Below are 17,202 nucleotides of genomic sequence, written 5' to 3'. Positions count from 1 at the left end.
ATGTCTGTTACCCACCAGGTCGATAGCAGACCAGGAGGTTTTTTTGTTTTTTTCTTTTTGACCAGGAGGTCAAGGATCACTAGAGCCCGGCAAGAACAGCGGACTCCCGCACATTGTTTTCAAACCCCCCGCGGTCTTTCACTACTCAGGTTAAACGTGATATATAAGTCTCTTAGATAACTTCTAAATGTTAATGTCTGGTTTATTTCAGGGTTTATATGTTCCTGAGTAAATCGATTTGGCTGAGATTAGCTGACTCTGAATTAAATCTAACATTAAAAATATTTTAATTCAGGAGGAAAAATTTTCACCGGGAACAAAAACAGCATATTAATACGTGGAGATTCTGAAGGCTGCTTCAAAATTTAGATTTAGATTTAGATTATATTCTAAATATTTGTTCAGTTCTCTTCCAAACCCCAGCAGCTGTCTGTTGTAATTTTTGAGTGTCTACTAAAATAAAAATAAAAGCATTCTAAAATCTCAACTGTTTGTTTTTATTCAGGCATACATGTACACTATTTTTATTAATAGAGAGAGTTCGCTACTTAGATCACTTCTAAATCTTAATGTTTGGTTTATTTCAGTGTTTTATTTCTTCCTGAGTAAATCGGTTTGGCTGAGATTAAAGTTAAGCTTCATAACATATTAATCACAGTTAAATTAAAAGGGGACAGCAGTAAAAACCCCGGACCTGTGACATCATCAAGTACTCTGGTGTTCCAATTGTACAAATCGCAAGTCCATACTCACGTCCTCGGTAAGTCCAGACTTGCGGAGAACGTGATTTGAGAAAGGGACAGGGCTCATATACACAAAAGAGCAATCAGGAAATGAGAAACAGGAGGGAGACACAGCTGGGATAAATTGGACATTACGAGACAAGGGGAAGCAAAACTAGAAAAAAACAGCAGGAACTCTGTTGGCTGTAACTGTTGACAGACAACCTGGCCAATTCACAGCATTCTTGACTAAGTGGCCCATTCACTGTCCAAACAAGCATGGTCTTAATGGCGAAAGATCCATCACCTACACTCTGGATGACCTCCAAAGGTTCTATGGCTCTGGGCATATTCATGCAGATCAAAAGCTCTACCTGGGCCTTCATTTCTGTCAAATGAACATGCTTCAAGTGTGGCAAATCACCAGTTCAGGCACAATGAAACTGTCCACCACTTTCTCTTGTCCTATAGTGCGCAGGAGAATCTTTGTCTTCCTCCCAGCAAGATTCAGCTTGTCCATTAGACCAGCGGTCCCCAACCTTTTTTGCGCCACGGACCGGTTTATGCCCGACAATATTTTCATGGACCGGCAATAAGGTGTCACGGATAAATACAACAAAATAAAACTAGTGCCGGTACCGAAAAAAATAAGATTTATTCATAACACACGTGAAAAGACCCAGGAAAACCAAGTTAACGATAAAAACCATAACAAAATAACGCTGAAAACCGATAAAAACCCTGAAAACCATACATTTCACACCTGAGCCTCAACTCTCGCGGCCCGGTACCAAACGACTCACGGACCGGTACCGGTCCGAGGCCCGGGGGTTGGGGACCACTGCATTAGACCCACTGTACAAAAGGATGCTGAACTCCTTTGGTCCAGAAAGGTATACGTTTCTAGAAGTCTTGTTCACCGGCCCCAGTAAGACCATTTGTCTGGATTGAAACAGAAGTACTATCTGCCTCATTGTGAAGTTTGACCTCTTTCTTCTCCTTGTGGTGGATATGGAGCATACTTGCATCTCTGAAGCCACCGATTTTACACGGTGTTACATGGTGTTTTCTGAATTCTTTGGTGATGCGCCCAGTGCACAAACAGCCAAAATAGATGCTACTCTTTTTAAGAAACAAAATCTTCTCCTTATGAGGTTTCTTATCAGGGAGAGCACATGACTCCAGTGTGCGTCCACCTTTGCAGAACAGACGAGCCCTTGATCTTGAGCCCCTGTTTGATTCTTTCTCTGCAGCTACCAGTGTCTTCCAGTTGGGTGATTCTCAGCTTCTTTCTTCGACCTCCGGGGTTAGACCACCCTTTAGTCGTTGCACAGATCAGGGGATTATTCTGCCCCGATTTCAAACAAAGATCTGTGTATTTTGGGGTCACCGCCGTGTCCCCCTTTTTGCCAAGAGCCTCTCGAACCTCGTTGGTCTGGTGTTCCTAGATTTTGGCCAACCCCTTCATGGTTATTGCTGTGTTTATGGGATCCATCTTCTCGAGGAGCCCAAACGCCATGACACTTGACCTGTCTGCTGCGAAAGATCCTCATATCTCCGTGACTTCGTCTGGTGTCTGTTCCTTTCTCTGTAAGAGACAGAAAACCAAAACACCTCTCTCCCTAGCCTTGATAATCTAATGTTGTTATCCATTGTCCTTCCGGTGATGCAAATTTGGTTTAAAATATCGTGTTCAGGACTCTCTGACCAAGGAACTCATTCTAATCATTATCTATGTGTGTGTAAAAGAAATCAAAAATTAATGAACCATTTCTAAGTCTAACACACTATAAGCTTAAGTTTTACCATACCTAAATTATTAAACACACAAATAAGGTCATAAAATGTTCATAAAACCATTGTTTGCTTTTCAGACTCAACTCCCCCCTTTTTGACACACTCCCATGTGTCAATCCATCGGAGCTAGAAAATTAAAAGAGAAGGTTAGTGACATCATATCTCAGAACTCAAAATTAGCAACCAACGGGTTAAATCTGCAGTTCCACACTCTCATGTGAAGCTACAGTCTCCTCCTCCGGTCTCTCTTATACTCCTGCTCCTGCAAGAACAAAACAAAACAAAGCGAAGCATCCACCCTTCTCTTGCCGGCTGGGTGAATTGTTTGTCGGCATATACTAATCCTAAAGTTGGTGCAGTCTTTGTCTCAGTATCAAGTCAGTCCATCACAGTCCAGTCACATGCATTCATTCACACCCATTCATACCAGATGTTGCTGATAATGGAGTCTCACGCGCGACCTATTCGAGTATCCATCACCCTCAAGATGACGTCATCATTTTAAAAGGAAAACAATTCCTTGTTTTTTGGACTGGATTGACTCGCTGCAATCCTTTTAGACTCAGGACTTCTCACGTGATCAATGTCCCATATTAGTGAATTTCTCCAAAGCCCATTATAATCATGGAGAAGCACACTTTGCAACTGTTTCCAGTAATAATATTTCATAGCGCTTTAAATTTCAATCTCTTAGGCCTGGTTTAAAGAGCTGATTGTTAAATCATGAACTCACAAAATATCACCATCGGTGGATCGCACCTCTCAGATTTTCTTATCTCAGTGCACTGTAACAAAAACGAAAACAGACGTAACCAACAAAATACTAATAAAAATAATAATAATAATACAAACTAGGGCCCGTTGCAGACATGTCCAAACATAAAACCATCCCTCTCTCGCTTAGAGAAAGAACACAAGCCAAAGCTCACTGATAAAATCAAGCTAGCGCTAAGCAAAACCCAAAAATCAACCTAGAAATTCACAGGAACGTTTTGCTTCCTGCCGGGACAATATTGTGTGGGAATGAGAACCCCAGGTGCCATAGCACCTTTTGTTCCTCCTTGAATTACATTTCAATCACAGAAAATGCGGTACTTCGACCTAAAACTTACACTATTAATTCATCATTTTCACTCTGTGCCACTGTTCCTCACCAGGCTGTGTGAAGCACAGCAAAGAATTCAATCAAGGCCTTGAACCATAAACAGACATCACGCACAGACATTGTTTTCATAACCAAACTGTTTCAGACCTTACCCCTAAAATCTACATAAATGTCCTCTGGGTGACATAAAACACATTTTAAGTAATCAATGGTAATCAATGGCTCCTCATAAAAATTATGTATTGGGATATTTGTGTGCAGCATTTTGCATATCAGCATAAGCATTTGTTAGCAAAGCATTCTTCATTGCATCAGCGTGTGTGTGTGTGTGCGCATCACTCTTCGTTGCACAAGCGTGTGCATGTGTATGTGTATGTGTGTGGATCACTTCTCAGTGAATCAGCATTTCAATGTGTGTGTGTGTGTGTGTGTGTGTGTGTGTGTGTTCATCACCTTCCTGTTCTGGTGTTCTGGGTAAACCATGGCCTGAAGCGTGCCCTGGGGTCCTGCCCTCCTCCTTTTCAGTCAGTTTGCGACCATTGCTGCTGGTGCTGCTCAAAGTTCAGTCCGTCCTGGTTCTGGCCCCAATTGGGGCAGTCCTTTTCTCCAGTGTCCATGCTCACTGCAGGTGAAACCTGCATCTTCTTCTGTGTTTTTGTCCATTCTGAGGTGCCTTTTGACCTCAGTTGGTCCTTCGGTCTCGGTCACGCCCGTTTCTCTGCTGCCCGATCATGCATGTTGGTCCATCACTGTCCTGCACAGTGTTAATGCAGAGTTGTTAAGGTCAGCATTCCTTTGCTCGGCCTCACTTTTCATTCGGGCTTGGCGGGCGTCTCGTCACAGCTCTGTCAGCTGACGCTGTCTGGGAATTTTCCCCCGTGTAGTGAAACGGGCCTTAGGTTTAGTGCTCTCCGTCTCTGCTGCATGAGATCGCATTCCTGCAGCACTGTTGACATTTTCAGGTTGTTGTTGTGGGTCCAGCTGTTGCAGCATTTGGTCAGGGTCACATAGAGGGGAGAGCAGGAGTCCAGGTCAGCCTCGGCTTTCAGGGCCGGCAAAGCAGCCTGTAATTAAACATAAAAAGAAAAAACAAAACAAACAAAACAAAACAAAAACAAACCGAAGTGTACGAACAGGAAAATGATGTTGTGTTGGCTGTGTTACAAAGAGAGGGGAGAAACACCGGGCCAGGCCCTGTGTCAGCCTTCTCTCCCCCTTTTTTTTTTTTTCCCTTCCTCACGATATAATCAACTCATAACCCACCAAGTTGACAGGACAACATGCACATGTTCAAATTCTTAAGATCATGTTTAAACTCACAAAAGAGAAATTTTCTTTCCGTCAGTGTTCACTTGTGTTGTTCAATCAGCAGAAAACATCTCACAATTTGACTCTTAACCACTAAATTTGTTGTTTCCTCACTGGTTGGTCATACCAGTCTCTTTATTTTCTTTTTCTTTGAAGCTAAATTGTTGTCCTGCAACCCAGAGGGTTTCTTTGTTAGTAATGGATAAACTTCATCATTTAACAACAGAAGTATGTTAATTTTTGCTGCTTTAACCTTGCTGGAAAATCTTCACATGTTCATGAGTGTAAGCTGTTTTTTCATTGCATGTGTGTGCATTTGTAGGCAGGCAGGTTAATTTTAACTTTTTCTCAAACTAGGCGTTACCTTAAAAGGAGCCTTTCTCTCACATTTCTCTGCTTGTGTGTGTTTTTGTTGCACCTTTTGTTGTGATGCTCCGGACGCCTTCCCAACCTCCACAAGTCTGTTGGCCCCAATTTTGTGTTAAAACTTCTCTTAATTTCTCCTCTAATTCTCTGCTCGCTGCTGTCTGTTTCACAGCTGCTGATTCGTGCTGGGTGTGGTTCCCATTACTATAATTTTACTTCGGCCGCTGTGCTTGTGGGGGCAGTTGGTCCAGGTCCGCAGCTTCCTGTATTAACACACTAAGAGATTTATTTCATTTTCATTTTCATCACTGTTAAACAGATAAGCAGGCAACACGCCCACCTTGACAGCGTAAACTGCACGCCAGTCTCCCAACACATTCCTCTCTCTACTCCTCAATAATTCTCCACTACACACCTCTTACCATCTCTCTTTTTTATTTTTTTTTTTATTTTTTTTATTACACCACAGAGTAATACACCCAATTATGCCCGTCTATCTCTATGTGGCTCCAAATTCCCTCTTTATTTAATTTCACACTCGTCAGGGGACAGGCACACAACAATTTCAACCACTGAAACGAGGAATTCAACCTTTTTATATTTCAACTATGATAGAACTCAACCTTAGATGTGAAAGCATTTTCTTGTTCTATTCCAGAATAAATGTGAACCCGTGATTACACGGCCGTTCCAGTGTTATTCTGTAGCTATGCGGGAGTCCTCAGTTCCCAAGTCACCACCTCGGCACCCAGACGACGCTGGACCGGCCTGTGCGTCCACAGACAGGGGGGTTGCCACACCATGAACAAACTTAATTTCCACAGGTACACTAGGCGTCAACCTTTGATCTTAAACCATTTTCTTCGCACTAATGTCCTCCTATTCACACATCAACCGTCACTGTCACTGTGTTCACGCTTCACACAGAAACACACCCAGAGCGCGCCTCACACACAGACCAGCACCCAGAGCGCGCCTCACACACAGAACAGCAGCCAGAGCGCGCCTCACACACACAGCGCGTTTCACCAGCAGTGAGACCCACAGAGAGCGCTTTTCACCAGCGGAAATTTACACAGAAACCTCTGAGCTCAACTGTTAGAACTCTTCCGAAGCACAACCGCACCATACACCAGGTACCCCTTTCACTGCGCTTATGGCCGCCACAACGGGGCAAAATCGCATCGTAAAACAGAAGTGATGCATACGTCCCCGAGGCTCAAAACCGCACCATAAACCAGCGTCTGCTTTACATTTATTTCATACTAAGTAAAAATTTTACTTATTAATTTTATGACCGCATCCCTCGAGGCACAACCGCACCATAAACCACCGTCAAGCCTCTATTCAATGTGCTGAAACCAGCTACCACTCATACTGCACTTGTGGCCGCATCACCAGAACACGGCCGCATCATAAACCAAAACCTACGGAACGCGTTACTCGCGCACAACCGCACCACAAGCCAGTATCTGCTTTACCTTAATTCTATACTAATTTTATGGCCGCATCAACGAGGGCTCAACCGACACCATAAACCAACTTCAAAACCTCTATTCAATGTACTGGACTTATGGCCGCATCTCCAAAAGAGATTCTAATGTATTATTGCTACAGAAGCCAGTCTTAGACAAAGTTAAATGTGGAAGGTAAAGTGGGCTGCAACTAGCTCAACGTAGTATATTATTAGTTTCTTGGTAGAAGCAGTTTATCTAACACACTGGAATTCAGCCTCAACTTATGTTGTTAGTATCTTGCGCCAAAAACCAGACACCGACAAATTTAATGTGAAAATACGTGTAACTCAGCGAACAGATTAATTTGGAAAGCCCAATATGCACATTTGGTATTTATAATACAACAGGCTGTGCTTACCTTTCTGTTTAGGCCGGCCCTCTGTTCGCCTCACCCCACGATCTCACCACAGGCCAAATCTGCACCTCCTCAGCACACCAAAGATCCGGGTCACCAGGCACCAAGTTGTTAAAAACTCCCAATTCTTTTAATCTTTGGGCTGAAGGAAGGACAATACTCGGTGTATAAATGCTCAATCAACAATACTTTATTTCCATATAATTCAACACTTAAGAGCATAAGAACGTCCAGACGGGAGAGATGCTTGCAGAGGGTCACAGCATGTCTCAAAATGGTGACGGGCTACTCAGCCTTTTATAGCCTCTAGTAGCCCCCACCTAGTCGTAAAAGCCTAAACATTCACATTCTTTCTCTCACACGGCGCATAAGTTATGACCTCGGCTCCTTGTTTTTCTGCTCTCTGTAAAGGTGGGGGTATGGAATGTGGTCTGTCTCTTCTGCTATCAGAACAACAAGGCCTTCTGCACCCAACATTCTCTTCATGATTCAGCAGTATGCAATGTCAAGAAACCATGTAACACGTTCAACAGTGTCGAATAATACAGGTCAATCCAATAGATCTAATGATTTTCACACTCTTTTAGGTCAGAAGTATAATGCAAACTAAAACTACATACTGATCGCACACTCTATATTAAGGGGTATAATATGATCTACAGCAGTATCATAATTCAACTACTTTGATTACATATATATGGTAACATATGATAACAGAATAATCTCACAATGGTCAATGTGTATGTTGTTTGTTTTCCTATATTATGCCATACAGAATTGGAACTGTGAATAATTACATAGTATTCTGGGCTTTTTGATTTTAGATACATTATTATAGGGGATTTCTGAAAAAAGGAAGGTTTATAGGTAAATGTATGGCTTACAATACCTGCCTTTACAAGGTTGTATTGGATTTTCTCATTGGCTTATACATTTCAGCTTATCAATATTTTCCTCATAAAATGTAGTCTCTTTCCTTTCCTTTAACTAGTTTTCTTATCTTGTGATAGCCTTGTCACGTGTACACAACCACTCCTACACTTTAGCCCCTCTCCGCTCTTGGACTTCAAACCCTTTCAGTGAAATTCGAAGCAGCACTGCATCTCTCCTTCCGCCTTTTGGAGCGTGTCTCTTAGACTTCATGCTTCGTATCTCTGACAGGTAGGGTGCTTTTCTCTTTAACCTTGTAAGTCAGATCAGATGCAAAATGTAACTGGCATTTTTGTTTCCTCAAGGCATAGTTTACACCAGGAAAATTAAGATAACAAGTAAACTGCCTGTATCAGATTTCCAAACAGCTGAGACGCCTCTCTCAGCTGTTGCTTTCTGTGGATCAGCTTTTGTTTCTTGCCTGGAATAACAGTAAGCTGATATTTTTCCTCTTTTTTGTCTTGGTTTCTGTCACATTGCTCTTGTGCTGTTTTGTGTTTTATGAGCCTTGGACTATGAACAGTGGAGCTGTCGGGATTAGGCGATGAGCTGTCAGTAATTCAAGCTTAGTTACTGTCGTGATATAATTATATATATAGATAGATAGATACACTAATCTGAAAACGTTTTTTCACTGTAAGTTTTTATTCCTTGTCTTTATTCTTTTACTCTTCTCAATTTTAACATACTGAGACATATTGTTAAATGTACACTTTTTTAACTTATATTAAAATATCTCAGTGATTAAATGATGAGTTAAATGTCTTTACACTGACAGAAAGGGCAGTTTCACTGGTCCACCCCAGTTATGATCAAAGTGGGCGGTATTTGACATCCCTGATGGTAAATGGAAAATGAACTGGTTCTTATTTAGAGCTTTTCAACTTTACCTGAATGCTCAAAGTGCTTTATATGATATGCGTCATTCACCCAATCATACATGTATGTTTTTTTCTATGCTTAAGGCCCCTGGTACCATTAAACTGTAGTTTAACCCTCTGTGATGTCAATCTTTTAATGGAAATATCGAGATATGTGGTATTCACAGAAACCGCAGAGTCTCAGCTAAAAACTCATATAAACCTACAATGGCCAAAGACAGTGAAAACAAACAAATATTTAAAGAGCAGTTACATAATTTTGCAAAAGTTCACTAAACACAAAAAACAGAGTCACAAACTCAATCAACTTTTATGTAACTGGATAAACAATGCCTCGTTAGCAACCCGAGATCTTACAGAAACTGCATGTTTCACCACGCTCTGACCAAAATTACACATAACCTTCTATATGCACTAAGACAAAGCTCCGCTTACCTGGGCGTTTTCCTCCATTGTTCTCCACCGATAACCGCTGAGCTTTCTACCTAATATTCATACAGATTCACATTCTGATGGCGGCATCAGAAAGAGTATCTGGGCAAGTGATATTTGGCATACCGACTCTGATTAGTAGATGACCTGCTCTACCTCCTGAGCTACAGCCATGCCTTTTAGGTATCGAAATTGTGGCATCATTGTTTGGTCATTATGCAGAAATCTAAGAGATGCTCTGATGGCACTCCTGCCAGTTAACTGATTATAAGTAACTATCTGTGTTCCAGTGGGTCTTTTTTTCTGTTGTAGCATGTGATACACAATAACACATAATTTAAGTGTAATTTTGTTAAGTGGCTGTTCTGATGCTAAATAATGCTAATGCTGTCTTCTGTCAGGTAAAGACAAAAGATAAACATTTTCATTAAAGTAATGTATCAGAAAGATGTGAACTTATATTTATCAGTAGGGTATGAAAAATATACTGTATGTACATATTGTGTTAATTAGTCTGAAATTATCTGAGTGGTAAATCTGAATGAGATTAGAAAGGCACTATATGAGTACCGGTCAATTTACTATTAACATGGATGCACACTGATACAACACTTGAACAACCATCAGTGATCCAGGCCAGATTATAAGATTTAATAAATTTTTTATTAGCTTGAGTGGAAGTATTTATTTAATATGTATCAAATCTTCAATAACAGTTTAAGGTTCACTAACCCTAACCCAACATCAGTAGATCGGAGTAGACCACAAATGTCATACTTAACGGTAGAATGGCTCATACACCTTCTGTCTGCCCCCCCCTCTCTCTCTCTCTCTCTCTCTCTCTCTCTCTCTATATATATATATATATATATATATATATATATATATATACATACATACATACATACATATATATATATATATATATATATATATATATATATATATATATATATATATATATATATATATATATATATATATATATATATATATATATATATATATATATATATATATATATATATATATATATATATATATGTAAAGCATGTTTACAGCTTGATATATATCCACACCCATGGGCTATTACCACACCTGATTTTATTAGTAGGCATTCCGTTGTATCAAACTAGATGAAGAGCAGGATGAACAGTTGGGATGTGGAATAAAAATCTACAAACATATCTATAAACACTGGAAAAGTCGGAGATATGTGTTGTATTATGTCATAAACAAATCCTATCAGACCAATACTGTTGCAGTGACTACTAAGCTGTAAACTTCCTGATAAAAATTGAACTTACTGGACTCTTGGAACTGCGTGGCCTTTGGTACAAGGAGGAGCAACAGCCCTGAGGGTGTGGAGTGAGTATATAACCAGACATGTATCCAAAAATAGGTCTGAACGTGTGCCTGTGGGTGAGATGAAGTGCTATTAGGTTTTGCTCGGATAACTCAGAAACAAGCTTAAGGTGAAGGAAGTTATTGTTTACTATGATTCTGGGTGTATGTTCTGAAATGATTTTGTTCATGGTCACGACTAACTGACATTGCCTCTGTGTGTCGACTTCAGGAATTACATGAGAGAAGCCAAGTGAAAGCCGTGACAAGGACCAAGTCTGTCTCTCAAGAGATGGTGAGGAAATAAAATGAACTACCCATGTACTTTGTAAATTCCGTTCTATAATAACTGTTTCTCTGACAATTTGCTTTCCTTCTAGGATGTGAGGATGTTAGAGATCCCTGCTGAGCTGTCTGCCAGACTTCACAACACAGCAGGTTATAGTCATAAACAATTCCAACTACAGAATTTATATGAATAAATATGAACATAAACTGTAAAGACAATTTTTGATGGATTCATTCATCCAATGAAGCTTGTGAATGCACTTCTGCCTCTTTCTCACAGGGCAGAAGCAGGGATCAGGAGTCACAGAGGTCTCACCTCCACAGGTGAAAGCAGAACATAAGCTCAACCTGCCTCTCGATGTTGACAGATACCCATTCTCACGCTATGCCAAGTCTGTATTAAAGGTAAGTAAAATATGAGCTCCCCAACATCACATCAGAAAGCATTAAATTGACTTACAATAATTTAATCACCTCAACTCAGTCTTAAATCTTTTCATCTGACTTGGGCTCTGGAGGCAACAAGCAATCTATCAGGGCCAAGGTATCTAGATATTTAGTTAAAGATATCCTTTCTGTGGCAGTCATTGTTTACAAAAGCAGTTAATTCTTTTAATTAAAACATAGAACACCTTGTGGATATTTAGACAATGGGACCTTTTCTTTTTCTTTTTTTTTTTAAAAAAAAGGAATACTCATGTTAAAAGTATTTAAAAAAATAAATCAGGACACCTCCAGTTTCATGACGTAATCGCCAAATATTAGAAAAATATTTTTTGACACACTTAAAATTCTTTGACAAAAATTTACCATGCAAAGAAGTACACTCCTGCATACATGTACTGAAAAAAATGAGCTACATTTATTTTTCGTATTCCTTTCTGAGCATTCTTGTTCGTGTCATTGATGTGTTTCCCTCAGGATACATGGTGCCAGCCTCAGGGATATCCCCTTCAGAAACCCCTTACACCTCTAGAACCTGAAGATGCCAGAACTGCTTTGGAGATTTACAAACTGGTATTTTGAAATAATTAAAGTCTATATGGCGTTAAAGACGTTAAATATGATCTTTTGTCATTAACTTAAATTTTTGTTTCATATTGTGTCTTCACAGATTTTGCATTTCACAGGAGATGTAGATATTAGCAGCTGGCAGGAGCAAATTTTAGGCAACTACATAGTGGAGAAAGGCCAAAGCCTGCCAGCCTTGAGGGATGAGATCCTGGTCCAGCTGGTTTACCATACTTGGAGCCTGAAGGAGGAGCAGCAAAGCCTGAGGGGCTGGTTGCTGATGGCCTGCTGCCTAAGTGCTTTCACACCATCACCATCACTGGACAAACATCTACTCAAGTAGGCGATGCAAAAATGAAAAGTAACCGTAACTCTAATATTATGTGTTGAAAAATATGGGGGATGTTGACATACTGATGTCCCTGTCACCCTATCAAATGAAAGGGACAGATCTGTTGGTTTGAAGCCGTGAGGAGGGGACACTGTTGTCCAGTTCTGGAAGAGCAAATCCAGCAAGCTGAGTGTCATTTGTGCATAGCACCTCTAGACAAAAAAATAGCGTCTAAATATAATAATAACCAGTATGATAGTGACTTTTGCTTTGGGTGATGTTAGGACTCACATCATCTTCAGATAATACACATAGGCTCTTGACTTTTCCATAATGGTGTCACTTTCAGTCCTGTGGAAAGTTGTGTTTTAAAATATACATATTACCCTTAACCATTACTGGCTACTCTGGCAGGAATGACTCTAAATAACTTTATGGTAAATAACACCATATTGGCAAAACACAATGTGAAAGAATTTCAGATTAAAATGTTTAGTTCAACATAAAAATGAGGATATTTAACCGTTCATCAGATTTTATTTAATGGTGTCGTATGAAATTATAATGTCCTCTTCATGCAGCTGAAGCTGTGGGGGTCTGAGATCAGCAGCTTTCCTAAATACCAAACTGAGTTATCGTTTATGCTCTATATAGTGACACAGTTATATAATGATGATTACTCCCTTTGACGTTATGTCTTTACCTTTATTTAAAAAAACAGCTGCAGCTTTCACTGACACTACATCATGTGATACTTTGGCCTTTGTACTTTTCTCATCAGTTAACTTTGGAGTTACTATAATGAGTGAACATGCAGGATAATTTGTCTGTTGTCACTGGGTGGTGCTGAGGTCTGAATGTGTAGCTCCTTTATTCACATAGAGAAAGGTGTGTACAGTTGTGGTCAGAAGTTTACATACACTTGTAAAGAATATAATATAATGGCTCTACTGAGTGTCCCATTATTTCTAAAACTCTGATTTTGCTCTGATAGAGTGATTGGAACAGATACTTCTTTGTCACAAAAAACATTCATGAAGTTTGGTTCTTTTATGACTTTATTATGGGTTAACAGAAAAAAGTGATCACATCTGCTGGGTCAAAAATATACATACAGGAACATGAATTAGCAATTTTGGTGACTTAGAAAGTTGTCAGTGAACTGAGCTTCATAGCATGGCCTCTTAACTTCTTGTGAGTGATTATGAGTGACTACAGCTGGTGACTTCTCTTAGGCCAGTTAAATAGGGCTCATTGGATACAAACGCCCACAAACGCTACAATGGGAAACTCAAAGGAGCTCAGCATGGATCTGAAAAAGCGAATTATTGACTTGAACAAGTCAGGAAAGTCACTTGGGGCCATTTCAAAGCAGCTGCATGTCCCAAGAGCAACAGTGCAAACAATTGTTTGTAAGTATAAAGTGCATGGCACTGTTTCATCACTGCCAAGATCAGGAAGAAAACGCAAGCTATCACCTGCTGCTGAGAGAAAATTGGTCAGGAGGGTAAAGCGTGAACCAAGAATCACCAAAAAGCAGATCTGCCAAGAATTAGAAGCTGCTGGAACACAGGTGTCATTGTCCACAGTCAAATGTGTTTTGCATCTCCATGGACTGAGAGGCTGCCGTGCAGCTCCAAAAGCGGCACCTTAAGGCTCGACTGAAGTTTGCTGCTGATCACATGGACAAAGATAAGACCTTCTGGAGGAAAGTTCTGTGGTCAGACGAAACAAAATCGAGCTTTTGGCCACAATGCCCAGCAATATGTTTGGAGGAGAAAAGGTGAGGCCTTTAACTCCCAAGAACACCATGCCTACAATCAAGCATGGTGGTGGGAGTATTATGCTGTGGGGCTGTTTTGCTGCCAATGGAACTGGTGCTTTACAGAAAGTAAATGGGATAATGAAGAAGGAGGATTACCTTCACATTCTTCAACATAACCTAAAATCATCAGCACGAAGGTTGGGTCTTGGGCACAGTTGGGTGTTCCAACAGGACAATGACCCCAAACACACATCCAAAGTAGTAAAGGAATGGCTAAATCAGGCTAGAATAAGGGTTTTAGAATGGCCTTCCCAAAGTCCTGACTTAAACCCCATTGAAAACATGTGGACAATGCTGAAGAAACAAGTCCATGTCAGAAAGCCATCAAATTTAACTGAACTGCACCAATTCTGTCAAGAGGAGTGGTCAAAGATTCAACCAGAAGCTTGCCAGAAGCTTGTAGATGGCTACCAAAAGCGCCTAATTGAAGTGAAAATGGCTAAGGGACATGTAACCAAATATTAGCACTGCTGTATGTATATTTTTGACCCAGCAGATGTGATCACTTTTTTCTGTTAACCCATAATAAAGTCATAAAAGAACCAAACTTCATGAATGTTTTTTGTGACAAAGAAGTATCTGTTCCAATCACTCTATCAGAGCAAAATCAGAGTTTTAGAAATAATGGGACACTCAGTAGAGCCATTATATTATATTCTTTACAAGTGTATGTAAACTTCTGAACACAACTGTAGGTGTAACTTTGCCAAAACAATGTTGGACTCTGTAGTTTTCTCCAGTCCCCTCCCCAGTCAGACCAGGAGTGGCATGTTTAGCCACATCCTTAAATTGCTGGCTGTCTGAGTGGTATCCATAAAATCATGTGGGCTTTATAGTTAAGTGGAAACTTTGCAGAGGAAATCTGGTATTGTTAGGAGATAAAACATACATCCCACTTTGGATGAAGCAGCTCTCATTTCTAGAAATCTGGCCAAATTTATTAAACCCCCCAAAACCTGACTATCCAGAGTTGGAACCAAGAAGCAGAGTTGCAGACTTACATGCCTCTCTTCAGCTTCTCTCCTCCTCCCCCAAACCCCATCTCCATAGAGACTGTATCAGCTTCCAAAGAGACAAAAAAGAAAATAAAAACCAGCAAAAAAAAAAGAGACTTAATCATAAAAAAAAATCACAAAGAAAGAACAATACAACATCCTCAACAGCACCAAAGAGTAAAGAAGTGAAATGTGGATTATTAAACATTAGCTCTCTCTCTTCCAAGTCTCTGTTAGTTCACGAGTTAATAATTGATCAATAAATTGATTTACTCTGCCTTACAGAAACCTGGTTACAGCAGGATGATTATGTTAGCTTAAATGAATCAACACCACCAGTCATTCTAACTATCAGAATCCTCAAAGTGCAGGCCGAGGGGGCGGTGTGGCAGCAATTTTCCACACAAGCTTATTAATGAACCAAAGACCAAGACAGATTTTCAACCCTTTCACCCATAATTGTCACTACAGTGGACAGCTATTCAAAGGCTGTTTTCTTGTATTTGTGTCAGTGTTGATGGTATACTTGCACATAAACCACTACATTGGACACTGATGTGTCACTTTATACCTGCCACCCAGTCAAAACGTATGTCGTCCACCTAAGTGGACATGCAAAAAACTCTTTGAAAAGTACATGAAATGAAGTTCAAAAATCTTTTTTAATGCCTAAAGATGAATAAAAATACTTAAGAAAAAAATCCTGAATGAGGTTGTCATAATTCATGCATGAAAGGGTTCATTCATTTGAAAGCCTGATGCTTGCTTAGCTTTTTCCACCCTAATTGGAAAACTCAAAAAATGGATTTGTAGCTGTAGAAATAAAATTGAATTGAATTGAACCTGTTATTGTCAGTCTGCTCCAGGATAACGAGTTCAGCCATGCCCCACTTCTGCTGATTTTTTCAAATGCTTTTATGAGCCTTGCCTCCAAATGAGTGGTTTTAAGAGAAGCACTCATACACACAAAGTCATTTTTATTAAAATTCACATTGCAGAATGTGTTCAAAGTTATAAATCTCTTGGAACAGTTACCAATTCAAAGCTTGATGTTAAAGCAAATTGTGAAGCTTTGTGTAAGAAGGGGCACCAGTGACTCCTGTGTTTTGAGAAGGCTTTCTGGTTTCCACATTGATAAAACTGTGATGATTTTATTTTATAATCCTTTACTTTGTGATACTTATCTGTAAAGAACAGAAACTCACTCAATCAAATTGTTAAGTGATCTAACAGCCTGATTGGTGAACCACAGCTGAACCGAGCATCTCTGTATACCAGACAGTTACACTGGTTGGCTGGTTCAATTTTCCTTGACAGTTCACACCAATTGCACAGAAAGTTTCAGTTTCTTCTTTCTGGGTAAAGATTTCATCTGACTTTGAGGCTTCATTCTAATATTGTACAGTCTTTACCCTACAATAAAAGCTCTTAGAGAGAAGCTATATAAATAAAATTAACTAAATTTAAGTCAATTGTTGGTGACTTTGTTAGTGTTATAAAATATGTATATTTTCACCAGACCTGATGCCTGTGCCAAATTTTTATAGTTTTTGAGCATGTTGTAGCCCTCAAATAAGGGATTAATTTTTAATGGCAATATTAAGAATAATAAGCAATAATAGGGCCATTGGCAGATGTTGAGGTATACTGCAGTATGGGCTTGGTAGAGACGAGGCATTTGTAGTCACTATGATGTCTTGCACCCTTGCATATCAAAGAAAACGTCAATATAGCTTTGTTAGAACAAAAATTAAATAAATTAGCTAGCAACCTGTCCATGGTGTACCTCGCCTCTTGCTCCAGATTTTTATTTTTTAAAGTCATTAAAGATGTATGTTGCACTTTTTCCACTCTAGAAAAAGAACAGTTCAAAGAAATCATTAAAAGCCTAAAATTAGCATGTCATTCATGCCCATGATGAGGGTATGTAAACTTCTGACCATAATTATAACTTTCTCTGTCGCATCAGCTAAAAGGAGTATGAGACTGCAGCAC

At 39.8% G+C, this 17,202-nt stretch overlaps 1 protein-coding gene across 1 annotated transcript in view; it reads left to right on the top strand.

The window, feature by feature from the left end:
• myo15b (myosin XVB) overlaps positions 1 to 17,202 on the top strand; it is a 104,950-nt gene that overhangs the window by 53,405 nt on the left and 34,343 nt on the right. Inside the window, exons 21-25 of the mRNA XM_039616257.1 lie at positions 10,990 to 11,052; positions 11,138 to 11,195; positions 11,326 to 11,450; positions 11,967 to 12,062; positions 12,160 to 12,395. Coding sequence (XP_039472191.1) covers positions 10,990 to 11,052; positions 11,138 to 11,195; positions 11,326 to 11,450; positions 11,967 to 12,062; positions 12,160 to 12,395 — 578 coding nt within the window. The remainder of the gene's footprint in view (positions 1 to 10,989; positions 11,053 to 11,137; positions 11,196 to 11,325; positions 11,451 to 11,966; positions 12,063 to 12,159; positions 12,396 to 17,202) is intronic.

Source organism: Oreochromis aureus, linkage group 8, assembly GCF_013358895.1.
Source record: "Oreochromis aureus strain Israel breed Guangdong linkage group 8, ZZ_aureus, whole genome shotgun sequence".
Taxonomy (NCBI): domain Eukaryota; kingdom Metazoa; phylum Chordata; class Actinopteri; order Cichliformes; family Cichlidae; genus Oreochromis; species Oreochromis aureus.
This window is presented reverse-complemented; position numbering and strand designations above follow the sequence as displayed.